General features: G+C 39.1%; 1 protein-coding gene across 3 annotated transcripts in view; it reads left to right on the plus strand.

Moving 5' to 3' along the window:
• ntrk1 (neurotrophic tyrosine kinase, receptor, type 1) overlaps nt 1-19,037 on the plus strand; it is a 279,190-nt gene that overhangs the window by 127,459 nt on the left and 132,694 nt on the right. For 2 of the 3 annotated variants that reach the window (XM_061882335.1, XM_061882336.1), the window contains exon 5: nt 12,177-12,816. The exons of the other annotated variant lie outside the window; for it this stretch is intronic. In XM_061882335.1, coding sequence (XP_061738319.1) covers nt 12,431-12,816 — 386 coding nt within the window. In that variant the 5' untranslated portion in view covers nt 12,177-12,430. The remainder of the gene's footprint in view (nt 1-12,176; nt 12,817-19,037) is intronic. 3 annotated transcript variants of the gene reach the window in all.

Below are 19,037 nucleotides of genomic sequence, written 5' to 3' on the forward strand. Positions count from 1 at the left end.
TTTTAGGATAAACGGGGATTTGTATGAAAAATAATAGGTGTGTTTTTTTGTTTCAACAAAGAGGAATGTTGTGAAGGGAGAATGATCAAAAATGGTTGAAAAATGTGGACTGTGAAAACATTCCAGGAAGAGGTGAAAATACGACTTTGGAAAACCAGTATATCTGGGATTTCATGGAATATGTTTGTACCTGAAAAATGGTAGTTTGATTGTTTAAAATGAGTGGAGTATGTGGATGCTGGAATGGGTCGAATCAATGGAGAAATGTGGGATATACAGTAAATTGTATATTGCCCATTCATTGTCAATGGTGAGAAAAATCCTGGAAAATCAGGAATTTTGGGAAAGGGAAACCTGGTTTTGCGATCAATACATGGGAAGAGTAGTGTGGTTTGATGGTTGAAAGGTCCGAATGTGTTTTTAAAATGGCACGAAATTTTGAAAGTGCAGGGCATTGTAGAACTATGAATACGTCCATTCGTTTAATGGGAATTTCTTGGAAATATAAGAATTTCCCAAAAAACGGAAATTGAAAAAAAAAATGTATACTAGCACAATTGTCCTCAATGATATGAATGGTTTGGTGTTGGAATTTTTGGAATCGGTTGAAAAATGTTGACATAGTAACAGTTTGAATTGATAATGGGTTCTTCGCGAGTTCCTGGAATTTCAGGATAAACAGGAATTTGTATAAAAAAAGGTTGGATTTTTTTGTTTCAACGAAGAGGAATATTTTGAAGGGAGAATGGTCAACACCGTTCGAAATATGTGGACTGTGAAAACTTTCCGGGAAGAGGTAAAAATAGGGCTTTGGAAAACTGGAAATTCTGGGAATGCCTGGAGTTTTTTTGTACTTGAAAAATGGTAGTTTTATTGTCCAAGGTAAGTGCCGTGTGTGGATGGTGGAATGGTTCGAATCAATGGGATACAGTAGATAGTATAATGCCCATTCATTGTCAACGGTCAGAAAAACCCAGGTTATTCTGGGGAAACCGGGAATTTTGGGAAAGGGAAACATGTTTTGCAATCGATATATGGGAAGAGTAGTGTGGGTAGATGGTTGAAAGGTCAGAATCTGGCTTAAAAATGGCGCAAAATTTAGAGAATGCAGAGCATTGTAGAACTATGAATACGTCCATTCATTTAATGGGAATTTCTTGGAAATTTGAGAATATCAGAAAAAATGGGAATTTGCACAATTGTCCTAAATGATATAAACGGGTTGGTGTTGGAATTTATGGAATCGGTTGAAAAATGTTGACATAGTAACAGTTTGAATTGATAATGGGTTTTTCGCGAGTTCCTGGAATTTCAGGATAAACAGGAATTTGTATAAAAAAAAGGTTGTTTTTTTTTGTTTCAACGAAGAGGAATATTTTGAAGGGAGAATGGTCAACACCGTTTGAAAAATGTGGACTGTGAAAACTTTCCGGGAAGAGGTAAAAATAGGGCTTTGGAAAACTGGAAATTCTGGGAATTCCTGGAGTTTTTTTGTACTTGAAAAATGGTAGTTTTATTGTCCAAGGTAAGTGCCGTGTGTGGATGGTGGAATGGCTCGAATCAATGGGATACAGTAGATTGTATAATGCCCATTCATTGTCAATGGTCAGAAAAACCCGGGTTATTCTGGGGAAAACGGGAATTTTGGGAAAGGGAAACATGTTTTGCGATCGATATATGGGAAGAGTAGTGTGGGTGGATGGTTGAAAGGTCTGAATCTGGCTTAAAAATGGCGCAAAATTTAGAGAATGCAGAGCATTGTAGAACTATGAATACGTCCATTCATTTAATGGGAATTTCTCGGAAATTTGAGAATATCAGAAAAAATGGGAATTTGCACAATTGTCCTAAATGATATAAACGGGTTGGTGTTGGAATTGATGGAATTGGTTGAAAAATGTTGACGTAGTAACAGTTTGAATTGAGAATGGGTCTTTCCGAGTTCCAGGATAAGCGGGAATTTGTATGAAATAAAATAGGCGTGTTTTTTTGTTACAACAAAGGGGAATATTTTGAAGGGAGAATGGTCAAAACCGTTTGAAAAATGTGGACTGTGAAAATCTTTCCGGGAAGAGGTGAAAATAGGGCTTTGGAAAACCGTAAATTCTGGGAATTCCTGAGTTCTTTTGTTCTTGAAAAATGGTTGTTTGATTGAGAAATCCAAGACATCCATAATAACTGTTACTACTGATGTAGTAACAGTTTGAATTGAGAATGTGTTTTTTGGAGTTCCTGGAATTTCAGGAAATCCGGGAATTTGTACGGGGAAAAAAAATAGGAGTGTCTGTTGTCCCAAACAAGAGAAATGTTTTGAAGGGAGTCAAAACGGTTGAAAAATGTGGATTGTGAAAACTTTCCAGGAAGAGGTGAAAATTAGGCTTTGAAAAACCTGGGAATTCCTGGCATTTTTTAAAACATTGTCCAAGGTAAGCGGAGTGTGTGGATGTTGGAACGGTTCGAACCCGGTGAGAAATTTGGGAATTGTACATATTTGAAAAATGTGGACTGTGAAAATCTTTCCGGGAAGAGGTGAAAATAGGGCTTTGGAAAACCGTAGATTCTGGGAATTCCTGAGTTCTTTTGTTCTTGAAAAATGGTTGTTTGATTGAGAAATCCAAGACATCCATAATAACTGTTACTGCTGAATTGTTTGAATTGAGAATGTTTTTTTTGGAGTTCCTGGAATTTCAGGAAATCCGGGAATTTGTACGGGGAAAAAAAATAGGAGTGTCTGTTGTCCCAAACAAGAGAAATGTTTTGAAGGGAGTCAAAACGGTTGAACAATGTGGATTGTGAAAACTTTCCAGGAAGAGGTTTTGAAAAACCTGGGAATTCCTGGCATTTTTTAAAACATTGTCTAGGGTGAGGAGAGTGTGTTGATGTTGGAACGGTTCGAACCCGGTGAGAAATTTGGGAATTGTACATGTTTGAAAATTTTCCCCATTTATTTTCAATGGGACAAATTTCCCTGAAAACAGGGTATTCAGGGTATTTTTCAATTGGGGACCTCAATGCCTGAAAGACTCCAAGACCGAGGACTGTCACGGTGTATGTTGGAGAAGTCTAACATCGCATATGAAGGCAGACGCTCTCCCAGCTTCTGTGGAGTGGCCCTTTTTACCACACGTGTTTCCTGTGAATAAGCGCTTTGTCCTTCTGCACTTTGCTGAGCTCAGGCTGAGCTGAAAGAAAAAAAACAAAACAAAAAGGAAGCGGGTGTAAAAAGGACGAGTAATTAAGCCGACAGATCATCCTGATGACGGCAGCAGAAAAGATGTTTTTAGCTTATGGGCAGTAACCGTGGTCGGGACTCCGCGACTTTACCCGAGTGCAGGGATGGGGGTGGGGCACGGCATGTGTCCCCTGGGTAGAACTGGGATCCACTTGAGCGTATATATAACCTGCAGCAGGTTCAAGGCACACCTCACCCGTTGGCCGGGGATCCAGCACGGAAGTCAGTCAGGATACAGGGACCGAAATCCACGTGGATGGATAAGATCTGTGGTGCAAGGAGAACATATGCAATGACCATCTGTCAGACAGTATGTTGTGTTCCTCATCCTTCACTCAAATATCATCTTACTCTACTCGTGTCCAAAGTAGACACGTGATGTGTTGTTTTTTTTTCAAACCCTACCAAGAGATTCATGATTATGACTAAATAAGGTTTGCAGCAAGGAATCAACCAACTGGGAAAGAATCCGTAAAAACGTGGATGCAAAAGCAGTTTTTGAGCAATTGTCGATCCACATGTGTTAAAGGGGAACATTATCACCAAACCTATGCAAGCGTCAATATATACCTTGATGTTGCAGAAAGAAGACCATGTATTTTTTTAACCGATTTCCGAACTCTAAATGGGTGAATTTTGGCGAATTAAACGCCTTTCGGTTTATCGGTCTTTTAGCGATGACGTCAGAACGTGACGTCACCGAGGTAATACACCCGCCATTTTAATTTTCAAAACATTACAAACACCGGGTGTCAGCTCTGTTATTTTCCGTTTTTCGACTATTTTTTGGAACCTTGGAGACATCATGCCTCGTCGGTGTGTTGTCGGAGGGTGTAACAACACTAACAGGGAGGGATTCAAGTTGCACCACTGGCAAGAAATCTGCCGCCAGACCCCCATTGAATTTGCCAGAGTGTCTTCACATTTTTCCGGTGATGCTAAGACAGACATGGCACAGAGATGTATAGATAACCTGCAGATGCTTTTGCAACGATTAAGTCAACGAAATCACAAAGGTGAGTTTTGTTGATGTTGTTGACTTATGTGCTGATCAGACATATTTGGTCACGGCATGACTGCCAGCTAATCGATGCTAACATGCTATGCTAATCGATGCTAACATGCTATTTACGCTAGCTGTATGTACATTTAAAACTAGATACCCACATTTAATTTGAAACAAACACTTACCAATCGACGGATTTAAGTTGCTCCAGTGTCACAAGATGCGAAAGTCCTGATCGTTTGGTCCGCACATTTTACCGGCGATGCTAATAAGGCAGCCATGCTATGGGCCACTTCATTAGGTACACCCATGCTATGGCCGAATAGCGTCAATAGCTATTCGCTCAATAGGTTCAATTTCTTCTTCAATTTCGTTTTCGCTATCTGCCTCCATACTCTTGACCATCTGTTTCAATACATGCGTAATCTGTTGAATCGCTTAAACCACTGAAATCCGAGTCTGAATCCGAGCTAATGTCGCTATATCTTGCTCTGGTAACCGCCCTGTTGTTTGTATTGGCAGCCCTGTATGACGTCACAGGGAAATGGACAGTCGCATCGCAAATAGCGAAAGTCAAGAACTTTAAAGCTTTTTTTAGGGATATTCCGGGAGGTATAACATTTTGAAAAAACTTTGAAAAATAAAACAAGCCACTGGGAACTGATTTTTATTGTTTTTAACCCTTTTGAAATTGTGATAATGTTCCCAGTCAATCACCGGTTTTCCGTTTGTCAGTTCATGTCACTTTTCCACCGAAAGCTCAACAACTTTAAGTACCTGGAACCTTTAGTTCCTGACACCTTGAGTTCCTGGAACTAAACGTGTGGTTTGTGTTTCCACCACATTTCATAGTTCAGGTAGTTTATACAAATCAGGCTGATGACTTAGGGAGGAGTGGTTTAGTATATTTATACACTGATACCATGTAAATAGACAATATTAAACCCAATTTAGTTTGCCAAAAGGTAAGTAAATGAAATAAGAGGCTCGACTACTGCATCGCACTTCTTGTCAGGATCCCCAGCAAGAACATTCAGAAGCTGCAGTACATACAAAATAGTGCTGCGAGGATCCTGATGAGTGCGGAAACATGACCACATCACACCAACTCTCAAATCCCTTCACCGGCTTCCTGTTCCATTCAGGATTGAATTCAAAATCTCCCTACTAACTCACCAGTGCCTCCATGGAAATGCCCCCCTCTACCTCAAGGAACTGCTCACCCCCAAATACTCCACTCCAGACAGGTTAACCTCCTCCAACCTCCACGGACAAAGCTTCGAACAATGGGAGACCGGGCTTTCAGATCCGCTGCTCCCAGTCTGTGGAACGCTCTCCCTGACCACCTGAGGGCACCTCAGACTGTGGATGCTTTTAAAAAAGGCTTAAAATCCATCTTTTAAAAAAAGCCTTTTTATAGACATGCATGCTGATTCTAGCTATTGGGCTGTTTCTAGTTGTATATTTTATTTATTTTGATTATATTTTTACTATTATTATTATTATTATTACTATTTTTTACACTGTGGCACTTTGAGGTTGTTTGCTCAATGTAAACTGCTTTTTTACAAATAAAATCTATTATTATTATTGATATACAAAATTAGAACATTTTGACAGGCCTGTTATGTTCTCTGAACCGCAGTCAAAGTCGGCATACTTTTAAGATGGCCTCGGAAGAACCCACAAAAGGGCAAGGAAAACTCACACCCAGTGGGCAGGGAGAATTCACATCCAGTGGGACGCCAGTGACAATGCTGACTATGAGAAACCTTGGAGAGGACCTCAGATGTGGGCAACCCCCCCTCCCCCCCCCCCCCCCTCTAGGGGACCGAAAGCAATGGATGTCGAGCGGGTCTAAAATGATACTGTGAAAGTTCAATCCATAGTGGCTCCAACACAGCCGCGAGAGTTCAGTTCAAGCGGATCCAAGAGAGCAGCGAGAGTCCCGTCCACAGGAGACCATCTCAAGCGGAGGCGGATCAGCAGCGTAGAGATGTCCCCAACCGATACAGGCGAGCGGTCCATCCTGGGTCCCGACGAGCGGTCCATCCTGGGTCTCAACTCTGGACAGCCAGTACTTCATCCATGGTCATCGGACCGGACCCCCTCCACAAGGGAGGGGGGGACATAGGAGAAAGAAAAGAAGCGGCAGATCAACTGGTCTAAAAAGGAGGTCTATTTAAAGGCTAGAGTATACAGATGAGTTTTAAGGTGAGACTTAAATGCTTCTACTGAGGTAGCATCTCGAACTGTTACCGGGAGGGCATTCCAGAGTACTGGAGCCCGAACGGAAAACGCTCTATAGCCCGCAGACAAAAATGGTGAAACAACCTGCACTGACACAATTGAGCCTGACGTCTTCCATTGAATTGAATTGAAATAATTTATTTCAAACCCGCACAGTACAACTAAACACAGTTTTTGTTTTTTTTTACATGTTGGGAAAGATATTTATGCAAGGCTTGAAAAGGGGTTGGATGAAGCAGCTGCTTATAATAGCCCAACCCCTCTCACTCATTCCACATTTGACATAAACAATAGAATACAAAAACAAAACAAGAAAAAACTCCTGTACACTAACAATACCATGAGACAAGACAAGACGAGACAAAACACACACACACACACACACACACACACGGGCCCAAACACTCTCCGACCATACACCTCTCTCCCATCGCTCTGTGCTGAGGGCATCACTCTCTTTCCTCATCGTACTTCTTCAGTACTTCTTTTTCAAACAGTGTTTTAAATTGAATCATGCTAGAACAAGTTTTTAACTCGTCCCCTAAGTTGTTCCACAGACTGACTCCACGCACTGAAATGCACATTGATTTTAAAGTGGTTCTAAATTTAGGCAAATATAATTTGTTGTTTCCTCTTAAACTGTAACTATGGTGATTATCTCTTTCATGGAATAGGTTCTGTAAATTGGATGGTAGAGAGTTTTGGGATGCCCTCAACATAATTTGAGTATGAAAAACATAGTCACAAACAGAAGGAGATAACGACCACAGTAACTTATTTCATAGCAAAGGACATGGCCCCAGTTAGTGTGGTTGAAAAGCCCGGATTTAGAAAGCTCATCAACACACTTGACCCAAGATTTAATCTCTGTTTTAAAATGTCTTGCACTTTGTTTTGAAAATTACTATTTAATAAATACAGTTTTGGTAAATTGACTTAGTTTTGACGTCCCTCTCTGCATGAAAGTTTAAAAGTAGGATATATTAATGCAGTATGAAGAAGAATGTTTTAATGTAGACACATAGAATCATCATACTGCTGTGATTATATGCATGAGGTGTTCATTCAAGGCTAAGGAAAAATTTCGAGATATATATCGTGGCAAAAAAATATCGAGATGTTAATAAAATTCAATATCGCCCAGTCCTACTTCCAAGGTAACGCCAAATATTAAAAGGCACTATTTTTAGGTATAAACATACAAAGTTAGCCGAGCAGCTAGCATGAAATGTTAGCATGTTATAATGACATCGGACAAGTTAGCGTACTTGTAAGATGGCACCGAGTGTTAAACTGCTTTATTGCTTGGTGTGAACATTCAAAATTAGTGTGCATAAAATGTTAGCATGCTAATATAATAGACATTAACATACTTCCAAGATGGCGCCAAATATCAAAATCCATTTTTTTTAGGTTTGAACATCTGAAATTAGCTAAAAAGCTGGTAAAAAATATCATCATGCGTACGTCAATATGATGGTATAGGACAAGTTAGCATACTTCTAAGATGACGCCAAGTGTTAAAATACCTTATTTGTAGGTGTGAACATTCAAAATAATCTAAAAAGCTAGCTTAACAAGTTAGCATACTTCTAAGATGACACCAAGTGTTAAAATGCCTTATTTGTAGGTGTGAACATTCAAAATTAGCTAAAAAGCTAGCTTAGATATAAGAGACATTAACATAGCATGCTAATATAAGAGACATTAACATACTTCCAAGATGGCGCCAAATATCAAAATCCCTTATTTTTAGGTTTGAACATCTGAAATTAGCTAAAAAGCTGGTATAAAATATCATCATGCGTACGTCAATATGATGGTATAGGACAAGTTAGCATACTTCTAAGATGACCCCAAGTGTTAAAATGCCTTATTTGTAGGTGTGAACATTCAAAATTACCTAAAAAGCTAGCTTAACAAGTTAGCATACTTCTAAGATGACACCAAGTGTTAAAATGCCTTATTTGTAGGTGTGAACATTCAAAATTAGCTAAAAAGCTAGCTTAGATATAAGAGACATTAACATAGCATGCTAATATAGGAGACATTGACATACTTCCAAGATGGCGCCAAATATCAAAATCCATTATTTTTAGGTTTGAACATCTGAAATTAGCTAAAAAGCTGGTAAAAAATATCATTATGCGTATGTCAATATGATGATATACGACAAGTTAGCATACTTCCAAGATGACGCCAAGTGTTAAAATGCCTTATTTGTAGGTGTGAACATTCAAAATTAGCTAAAAAGCTAGCTTAGATACAAGAGACATTAACATAGCATGCTAATATAAGAGACATTAACATACTTCCAAGATGGCGCCAAATATCAAAATCCCTTATTTTTAGGTTTGAAAATCTGAAATTAGCTATAACGCTGGGAAAAAAACATCACCATGCGTACGTCAATATGATGACAAAGGACAAGTTAGCATACTTCTGTCTTGTTTTGTTTTAGTCATGTTCAGTTTTGTTTTTGGACTCTTTGTGCACTTTTGTTTGTTTTGTCACCATAGCAACCCATTAGTTTTCACCTGTCGAGTCACGCACCTGTTTTCACTGATAATGTCACTGCTATTTAAGCCGGGCTGTTTCTGTTGTTCGTCCTGGTGACATTATCCTATCCTATCTATCTATCCATCCATACTACCTCCGCTACCCATGAGATTCCTGTTTATTATAGTTCATGCTTCATGCCATGCCACAGTAAGTGTTTTTGTTTCGTGTTCATAGTTAATTGCCTTTGTGCTAGTCTTTTGTTTTCATTAGTCAAGTTTGTTCTCCGCCATTGTGCGCGCCTTTTGTTTTCTTCCTTTTTTGTAGTTTGTTAGTGTTATCAATAAATATGTACTTACATTCACGTCTTGCCCGCGCCAACTTTTCCTTTGCATCCAACCCCAAGATCCACGTTTTGACCACTTCTAACATAACGCTAACTGTTAAAATGCCTTAATTGTAGGTGTAAACATTCAAAATTAGATAAAAAAGCTAGCATAAAATGCTAGCATGCCAATATAATGGGGGTCCAAGATGACAAGTATCAAAAATCATAATTTTGACATCCAAACATACCAAAACGTTAGCTTGCTAAAGTTATCATGCTATTATAAGAGACGTTAGCATACTTCTACAATAGCACCATGTATTAAAATTCATGATTTTCAGATTTAAACATACAAAAAAAAGCTAAAACGCTTCCAATCATCATTGAAACGCTAACGTTCTCAAAAGTATGTTAACCGGGTATCACAAACCATCCTTTTGATACTATTTTGATCATATCTATTTATTCGCAAACTTTGTATGTTTCTTTGGTGTCAAAAATTAGATGGCTTTAATATAGAGGCAACTTGTTTTTCCACTTTACTGCTACTTGAACAAAAAACCCAAATTGGTCTCCATCATACAAGTGTTTGTAAACCTTGTTTGAGGCCGTGCACATCTTTTGCGTTGAAAAAATCCAGAGGCACACCACCAGCAGAAAATCATTAAAAAACGAACCTCAGTTGACCGTAAAAAGTTTTTGTCGCAATTGTTGGATATGAATTTAAACCATAACCAAGGATTCATCGATATATAGCTCTTGTCTCTAAGTAGGTGTACTGACACGACCTGTCACATCACCTATTAAGACTTTTTTGCTGTTTTCATGTGTGTAGTGTTATTAGTTATGGTTTTGGTTGCTTTTTCTCTTTTCTTGGTATTTTCCTGTAGCAGTTTCATGTCTTCCTTTGAGTGATATTTCACGCATCTATTTTGTTTTAGCAATCAAGACTTTCAGTTGTTTTTATCCGTCTTCGTGGGGACATTGTTGATTGTCATGTCATGTTCGGATGTACTTTGTGGACGCCGTCTTTGCTCCCCAGTAAGTCTTTGCTGTCGTCCAGCATTCTGTTTTTGTTTACTTTGCAGCCAGTTCAGTTTTAGTTTCGTTCTGCACAGCCTTCCCTAAGCTTCAATGCCTTTTCTTAGGGGCACTCACCTTTTGTTTGATTTTGGTTTAAGCGTTAGACACCTTTTTACCTTCACACTGCCTCCCGCTGTTTCCGACATCTACAAAGCAATTAGCTACCGACTGCCACTTACTGATATGGAAGAGTATTACAGGGTTACTCTGCTGAGCTCTAGACAGCACAGACACTCGACAACAACACATCATTTGCAGACTATAATTACTGGTTTGCAAAAAATATTTTTCAACTCAAATAGGTGAAATTACATAATCTCCCACGGCACACCAGACTGTATCTCACGGCACACTAGTGGTTGAAAAACACTGCATCATACCTTGCAGTGTGAACAGTTCTGGAATGATGACATTGGTTTTTGAATAAAATGCTCTATTTCAAGCAAAAAAAAGGTTGGCCTTGGTGTCGTAGAAATGATCTGGCAAGATTACAGTGCAATATTATTCCAAATAAAACCGAGACTGTAACAATTTGGTATCGAACTGATGCCCAAATTTGTGTTATCATCCAAAACTAATGTAAATTATCAATCAACAGAAGAATAAGTGATTATTACATTTGAACATTTGGTCGCTAATAAAAAAGCCTTGCCTGTCCCGGAAGTAGCAGACGATGTGCGTGTGACGTCACGGGTTGTGGAGCTCCTCACATCCTCACATTGTTTACAATCATGGCCACCAGCAGCGAGAGCGATTCAGACCAAGAAAGCGACAATTTCCCCATTAATTTGAGTGAGGATGAGAGTGAAGGACTAGAGAGAAAAAAAACAGGGCAGTGGGAGCGATTCAGATGTTATTAGACACATTTACTAGGATAATTCTGGAAAATCCCTTATCTGCTTATTGTGTTACTAGTGTTTTAGTGAGATTATATGGTCGCACCTGAAAGTCGGAGGGGTGTGGTGACCGGCAGTGTCTCTGAGGGAAGCCACGTTTCTCGACGAGGCGAAGCGAAGGCAGCCGGTCGGGCCGGGCTGAGCTTTTTTTCTCCCTCCTCCACGGTGGAAGCATCCCACGTTCGGGGGCGGCCGGTCGGATGAGGCAAGAGAGCCTGCAGCTGCCTCTTTGACAGGTGCACGAGGAACGAAGCAAGCTCCACTCATGTCTACGGTGGGAGACGACTTATTACCACAATTTTCTCACCGGAACCTGCCGGTTGACATGTGGCAGAGAACCATGTTCGCTTGACCGCTCTGTTCCATAGTAAAGCTTCACCTTTCGGAATGCAAACAAGGAAACACCGGTTGTGTTTTTGTTGCTAAAGGCAGCCGCTATACACCGCTTCCCACCTACATCTTTCTTCTTTGACGTCTCCATTATTAATTGAACGAATTGCAAAAGATTCAGCAAAACAGATGTCCAGAACACTGTGTAATTATGGGATTAAAGCAGACGATTTATAGCTGGGATCGGGCTGGAACAAAATGTCCGCTACAATCCGAGACGTCACGCGCACGCGTCATCATACCGCGACGTTTTCAACAGGATACTTTGCGCAAATTTTAAAATTGCAATTTAGTAAAGTAAAAAGGCCGTATTGGCATGTGTTGCAATGTTAATATTTCATCTTTGATATATAAACTATCAGACTGTGTGGTCGCTAGTAGTGGGTTTCAGTAGGCCTTTAAAGGAATAGGTTATGTATTTGTGTGTATATTTTATGTCCCTCTGTCTTCTTCTTCCTCTTCTTTCGATCCCGTCCATCTCCCAACATTTAGCCTGTGAGCGCGTGGCCATGAAAGATTTCTTAAAAAGTATATACATATTTTTTTGGACTTGGGACGTCTTGGATTGGGGACCCTTGGCATGAACAGTCAATAGATCCACGCCCCTTCACGGAACTTTGTTTGGACAAGCACACCCATCTCCTCCGCCTCTTCAGCCGCATCAACACTTCCTTGACCCCACCAATCCCTCCCTCCATCCCGCCCACTGTCTTCGGTGACTCCTGCCCCTCCCTTCCCTGCCTGGGATGGAGAAGGAAAGAGAGAGAGGCAGCCGACCCACCATCACCACCATGTCCCCAGAGGCCCCTTGCCTTGCCTGCCCGCCCCTTGCCGCTGCTCAGTACAGTTGTGCCTCAGTCCCGGACTGTGACCACCAGCCTGGAACGCCACTCAATGTGAATCCTCCGTGTCAACCACAGAAACACCCAGAAAAAGATCACCTTCCCAGGAACATGGCCGCGGCACCCTTGGCCCTGGCGCTCGCCCTATTGACCCTGGGCCCGGGGCTTACATCGGCGGGGTGCCCGTCGGCGTGCCGGTGCTCCCCCGCCATGGTGCAGTGCTTGCAGTCCGACGGCATTGCCAGCATCCCGGCTTTGGCGTCGCAGGAGAGCGAGAACGTGACGGACATGTGAGTACTCGTGTGATGTCGTGAATGGATGGAAGGCTTTGGACGTACGTCCAGTCCAGTCAGGGAGTTGGGAGGGCCATGTTGTCCAAGATCAAGGGGATTCTGACAAAAACTTGCACAACTTCAAGGTTGCATACTAAAAAAAAGTTGCATAGAACTGTCTGCTTTGAAAATAATCTTTTCAACATTGCAAATGGAGACAAAATCTTTAGCTCAACTGTTTCGGAAGAGTTGGGCAAACTTTGATTCGAAGTTGAAGTGGGTTCGTAGCACTTGTTGTTCAGTCTTTGGGCACCACACGATTCGATTCAGAATCGATTCTAAATTCCAAATCCATACTTTTCAATAACATTGGGTAAGTGTTGTGCCGATACCAATATCTTGGTACCGGTACTAAAATTGTTTTGACACTTTTCGGTACTTTTCTAAATGAAGGGGACCACAAAAAATGGCATAATTGGCTTTATTTTGACAAAAAGTTTTAAGGTACATTAAAAATGTTTCCTATTGCAAGTTTGTCCTTAAATAAAATAGTGAACATACAAGACAACTTGTCTTTTTAATTAGTAAGTAAGCCAACGAAGGCTTCTAGTTTAGCTGCTGACGTATGCAGTAACATATTGTGTCAGAGAGGTGGTATAAAATTTAAATTACTCTACTTGTTCATCTACTGTTAATATCTGCTCACTTTCTCTTTTAACATGTTCTATCTACACTTCTGTTCAAATGTAATAATCACTTGTTCTTCTGTTGTTTGATACTTTATATTAGTTTTGGATGATACCACAAATTTAGGCATCAATCCGATACCAAGTCGTTACAGGATCATACATTGGTCCTATTCAAAGTCCTCATGTGTCCAGGGACATATTTCTTGAGTTTATAAACCTAATAAAAAAAATTTAAACGAAAGAAGATGTTGTGATGCCACAAAATTTTGACGTAATCATAGTAGTATCGAGTTAATACGCTACTGTACTTGGTATCATTACAGTGGATGTTAGGAGTAGATCCACCAATGGCGTTTGTTTTCATTTTGATGCCAGTGAGCTACGGTGTGTAGTGAAGCATGTTTAGCTATTCCTTGTCCTGCAGGAATGATATTTGCCAGAGGTACTTTTCAGAGGCGGTATAGTACCGAATATGATTCGTTAGTATCGCGGTACTATACTAATACCGGTATACCGTACAACCCTACATTGGGTGCCAGTTCAATGATTAACTACATAGAATAGAATAGAATAGAAAGTACTTTGTTGATCCTTGGGGGAAATAATAATGAATAATATAATTTATATCATATATACCTGTGTGTACACATATATATATATATATATATATATATATAGAGGTGGCGACTTGTCCAGGGTGTAGCCCGCCTTCCGCCCGATTGTAGCTGAGATAGGCGCCAGCGCCCCCCGCGACCTCAAAAGGGAATAAGCGGTAGAAAATGGATGGATGGATGGATATATATAATATAAATAATATAAATATATGAATAATATAAATATATTCTACATTTAAGTACAGTCAAAAGGAACATTTCTCCATAAAATAGATAAACAGCTGTGATAAGTATTCTATCATACTTCAAAAAGAAAACTTTATTTTGATAAAATTCTACCAAGCGATTAATAAAGTCAACAAGAGAAGTATCCAACACTTTTCTAAAGTAAATGTGTACAGCAGATATAGATCATCTACATCAGGGTGGTCAAGCGTACGGCTCGCAGGCGGATCAAGCCCACGAACAGGTTTTATCCGGCCCGCGAGACGAGTTTGCGAACTATAAAAATGAGCCGAAATTTTTGAATGAAAGAAACTGCTGTTCTGTGTCCACTAGATGTCTCAATAGCAATTCTTTATTTTTTGTAGATTATGCTACATATGTAAAAAAAAAATATATATATATATATATATATATATGTATATATATATATATAAAAACAGGATGTTAGTGCACCAGTCGAGGAAAATGAGCAATTTACTTAAATAACATCCTGTGATTTAATTTTTATATTTTTTTTATCTTGATAGATTGAAAATCAACACCAATGATGACTGATGAACATTATCACATAATTTACTCAGAAAGTATTAATAACGACAAATAAACTGAAACATGTAAGTGTAAAAAAACAACAACTTCAAAATCATCATTTTTACATTTTTCAGAATGTGCTTGTTCTATTTTTAAACAAAGAAAATAATCTGAAGTTGTCTTTATTTTTAAGTTATCGTGCCGTGATTTTACAAGTCCGGCCCACTTGGGAGTAGATTTTTCTCTATGTTGCCCCTGATCTCTAATGAGTTTTGAACCCCTGCTCTACATTAACAATATGATTTGTCTGAGTGAAAAATAAAAATAAAAAATAAAAAAATTTTTGGACACATTTTTTTAACCGATTAGGAATCGTCACAAATAGGAATAGCAATTCATATGTAAATAGATTATTTTTTTGACATTTCTAGAGTGTACATCAACAATATGATTTGCCTGACTGGCTGGACAGGACAGATTAAAAAAAAATTTCCAAAATATTTACATTTTTATTTTTCATTTTTTAATATCTTTTATCCATTACGAATCGTTACAAATAGTTATAGCGATTAATCTGTAAATATATATTTTTTTGACATTCCTAGAATCTACATCAATGTGATTTGCCTAAGTGACAGGACAAAAAAAATTAAATCTGCAAATGTTTAATCGATTAAGAATCGTTACAAATAAGAATAGCGATTAATCTGAAAATCTATTTTACTTTTTTTTGGATACCTCTACTTGTTTTTTCGTCTAAAGTAATGTTCTGCAACAGTCATCAGCCACAGTTAATAATAACAATAATGATAATTAGAGACACTTGTTTAACCCTTTAAAGCCTGAACCACTACATGATTGACGGAAATTTGCAATTATTTAAAACTAGAGCTTTTATTGGTCTTTCTGTACAAATTGTTTTTTTTTTGTTTTTTTTACAAAAATCTATTTCCATAGATGATTTTAAATTTGTATCATATTTGACACATAAACAACTATCATGTTATTTCCAAACATAATTCATCGTCATCATCTTTTCCCAGCTGTTCCAGATCATTCAACAGAGTTTTATTATTAAAGGCCTACTGAAATGAGATTTTCTTATTCAAACAGGGATAGCAGGTCCATTCTATGTGTCATACTTGATCATTTTGCGATATTGCCATATTTTTGCTGAAAGGATTTAGTAGAGAACATCCACGATAAAGTTTGCAACTTTTGGTCGCTAATAAAAAAGGCTTGCCTTTACCGGAAGTCGCAGACGATGACGTCACAAGTGTGAGGGCTCCTCACGTCCTCACATTGTTTATAATGGGAGCCTCCAGCATCAAGAGCTATTCGGACCGAGAAAACAAAATTTTCCCCATTAATTTGAGCGAGGATGAAAGATTTGTGGATGATGATATTGATAGTGAAGGACTAAAGTTGAAAAAAAAAGGCGATTGCATGGGGACGGATTCCGTTTTTTTTTAGACACATTTACTAGGATAATTCTGGGAAATCCCTTATCTTTCTATTGTGTTGCTAGTGTTTTAGTGAGATTAAATAGTACCTGATAGTCGGAGGGGTGTGTCCACGGGTGTCTTGACGCCAGTCTCTGAGGGAAGTCGACGGCAGCTGCATGGACTGCGCAAGCTCAGCTGATGTCTCCGGTAAGAGGCGACTTTTTACTACAATTTTCTCACTGAAACCTGCCGGTTGACAAGTGGTCGGGATCCATGTTCGGCTGACCGCTGTGATCCATAGTAAAGCTTCAACTCCGGGAATTTTAAAGAAGAAAACACCCTGTGTTTGTGTGGCTAAAGGCTAAAGCTTCCCACCTCCATCTTTCTACTTTGACTTCTCCATTATTAATTGAACAAATTGCAAAAGATTCAGCAACACAGATGTCCAGAATACTGTGTAATTGTGCGATGAAAAGAGACGACTTTTAGCCGCAAATGGTGCTGCGCTAATATGTCCTCTACAGTCCGTGACGTCACGCGCACGCGTCATCATTCCACGACCTTTTCAACAAGAAACTCCGCGGAAAATTTAAAATTGTAATTTAGTAAACTAAAAAGGCCGTATTGGCATGTGTTGCAATGTTAATATTTCATCATTGATATATAAACTATCAGACTGCGTGGACTTTAGTAGTGAGTTTCAGTAGGCCTTTAAGTATTAAGTCATTTCACATTGCGTCATCAGATTAACCGTTCATACTGATGTGTCAGTGAAAAAAATACATTTGTCTTACCTTACCCATTTCCAATTTGACACATTTTCTCTTCAAAAATCAGGCGGCTCTCGTTTCTTCTTCGTGGCAGTCTTGCAAGATGACTGCACAGCCGTCGAATAAGTCAATTACTGCCCCCATGTGGGTGATACGGTAAATGCTTGCATCTGATCTAATATGTCAGACTTTTTGAGACAAAACTAATTACACTGATGATGTTGAGGGATCAAAAACCTATGCATCACGTATGATACGTTTGGCGTTATTGGGCTAACTCAGGGGTCTGCAACTCAACATGTTGAAAGAGCCATATTAGCCCAAAAATACAAAAAAACAATCCGCAAAAAAATTAACGCTTTATAAAATTGTTATAATAAAGGCCACACATGATGTGTCTGTAAGCTATATTACCCTACTATCGAAATGACTATGTGTCGCAATTCTTCGTTGAAAGAAATACTGAAATGTAATTTTTATTCTACACATAACAACATTGGAAAACATTAGTAAAACTTTTGAGGGAGAGAGATAACTCCTGGAAGTTACTGGCGTAGAACGGCCAAAAGTGTAGATGTGTGTGCCCAAGTTTTCGCAGGCTGTCTTCTTCTAATGGATTTTTTTCTTTGCAAGCTGGGTAACGTTTGATGTGGCCTGGAACAACATGGCAACGTTTGCTGTGGTCTGGAACAAAATGGCGCAAAAACAACTATCAGTTAACATCCAATATTACAGACCGATAATGTGTCATGAGACATGCAAATATAGATTAAACACACGGAGGACATTAGGGAAAGTCAAATATGCTAACAAACTAAGAGTCTCAGAAAGCTAGCGTGCACAAGCTAGCAAGCTACGGAGTTTGATGCCAATGTATTTCTCCCCCGCCCTCAGCGACCGCTTTCTCACTTGCTTGCCCACCCGCACAGTCACTGACGTCACTGCTGCCAAACATTAAAGGGCCACACACATATGCTACTCTCATAACAAAGTGTTTAAAAACGAGTATGCAAGTTGGACAAATGAGATGCCAAATCCAACCACTTTCATGTGGTATTGGACAGAAAGGAGGACTTTTTTTTTCCTCCATTTGAAAATGCGGACGTTATCAGCACCACTGTCTAATTCCAATCAATGCAAGTCATCAGAATCAAATACACCAACTTATATTCTTGTCTTCATGAAAGAAAGGAATCTATGTGTGTTAAACATGCTTGTATTATCATTAAACACCATTAACTTGTTAACAAAAATGTCTCTTTCATAAATAAATAAATATAAATTATAAATAGGAATGAGGTAGATCTCCTCGACTTGGTCAATTGAAAAGTAGCTTGCCTGCAGAAAAAGTGTGAGCGCCCCTGCTCTAAGATATAACAATAAAAATAAATAAATAGTAATTAGTGAAGTAAGTTATATTTCATATACAGTAGTGAGATGAGTAACATTATCTAGACAATGAATGGATGGATGAAATAAATTCAGAATGTTTATCATGGTTCTTCTTATTGGTACTTTGTAAATACTTTAAAGGCCTACTGAAACCCACTACTACCCACCACACAGTCTGATAGTTTATATATCAATGTTGAAATATTAACATTGCAACACATGCCAATACGGCTTTTTTAGTTTACTAAATTACACTTTTGAATTTCCCGGGAGTTTCGTCTTGAAAACATCGTGTAATGATGACGTGTACGCAGGACGTCACGCGTTTTTAGGAAGTATGAGCGCTGCACACACACACACTGCTAAAAGTCGTCTGCTTTAACGGCATAATTACACAGTATTTTGGAGATCTGTGTTGCTGAATCTTTTGCAATTTGTTAAATTAATATTGGAGAAGTCACAGTAGCAAGATGGAGTTGAGAAGCTTTAGCCTTTAGCCACACAAACACACGGTGATTCCTTGTTTAAAATTCCCGGACTTGAAAATTTACTATGGATCAGAGCGCGGTCAAG

This window comes from Nerophis ophidion, linkage group LG21 (genome assembly GCF_033978795.1).
Source record: "Nerophis ophidion isolate RoL-2023_Sa linkage group LG21, RoL_Noph_v1.0, whole genome shotgun sequence".
Classification (NCBI taxonomy): domain Eukaryota; kingdom Metazoa; phylum Chordata; class Actinopteri; order Syngnathiformes; family Syngnathidae; genus Nerophis; species Nerophis ophidion.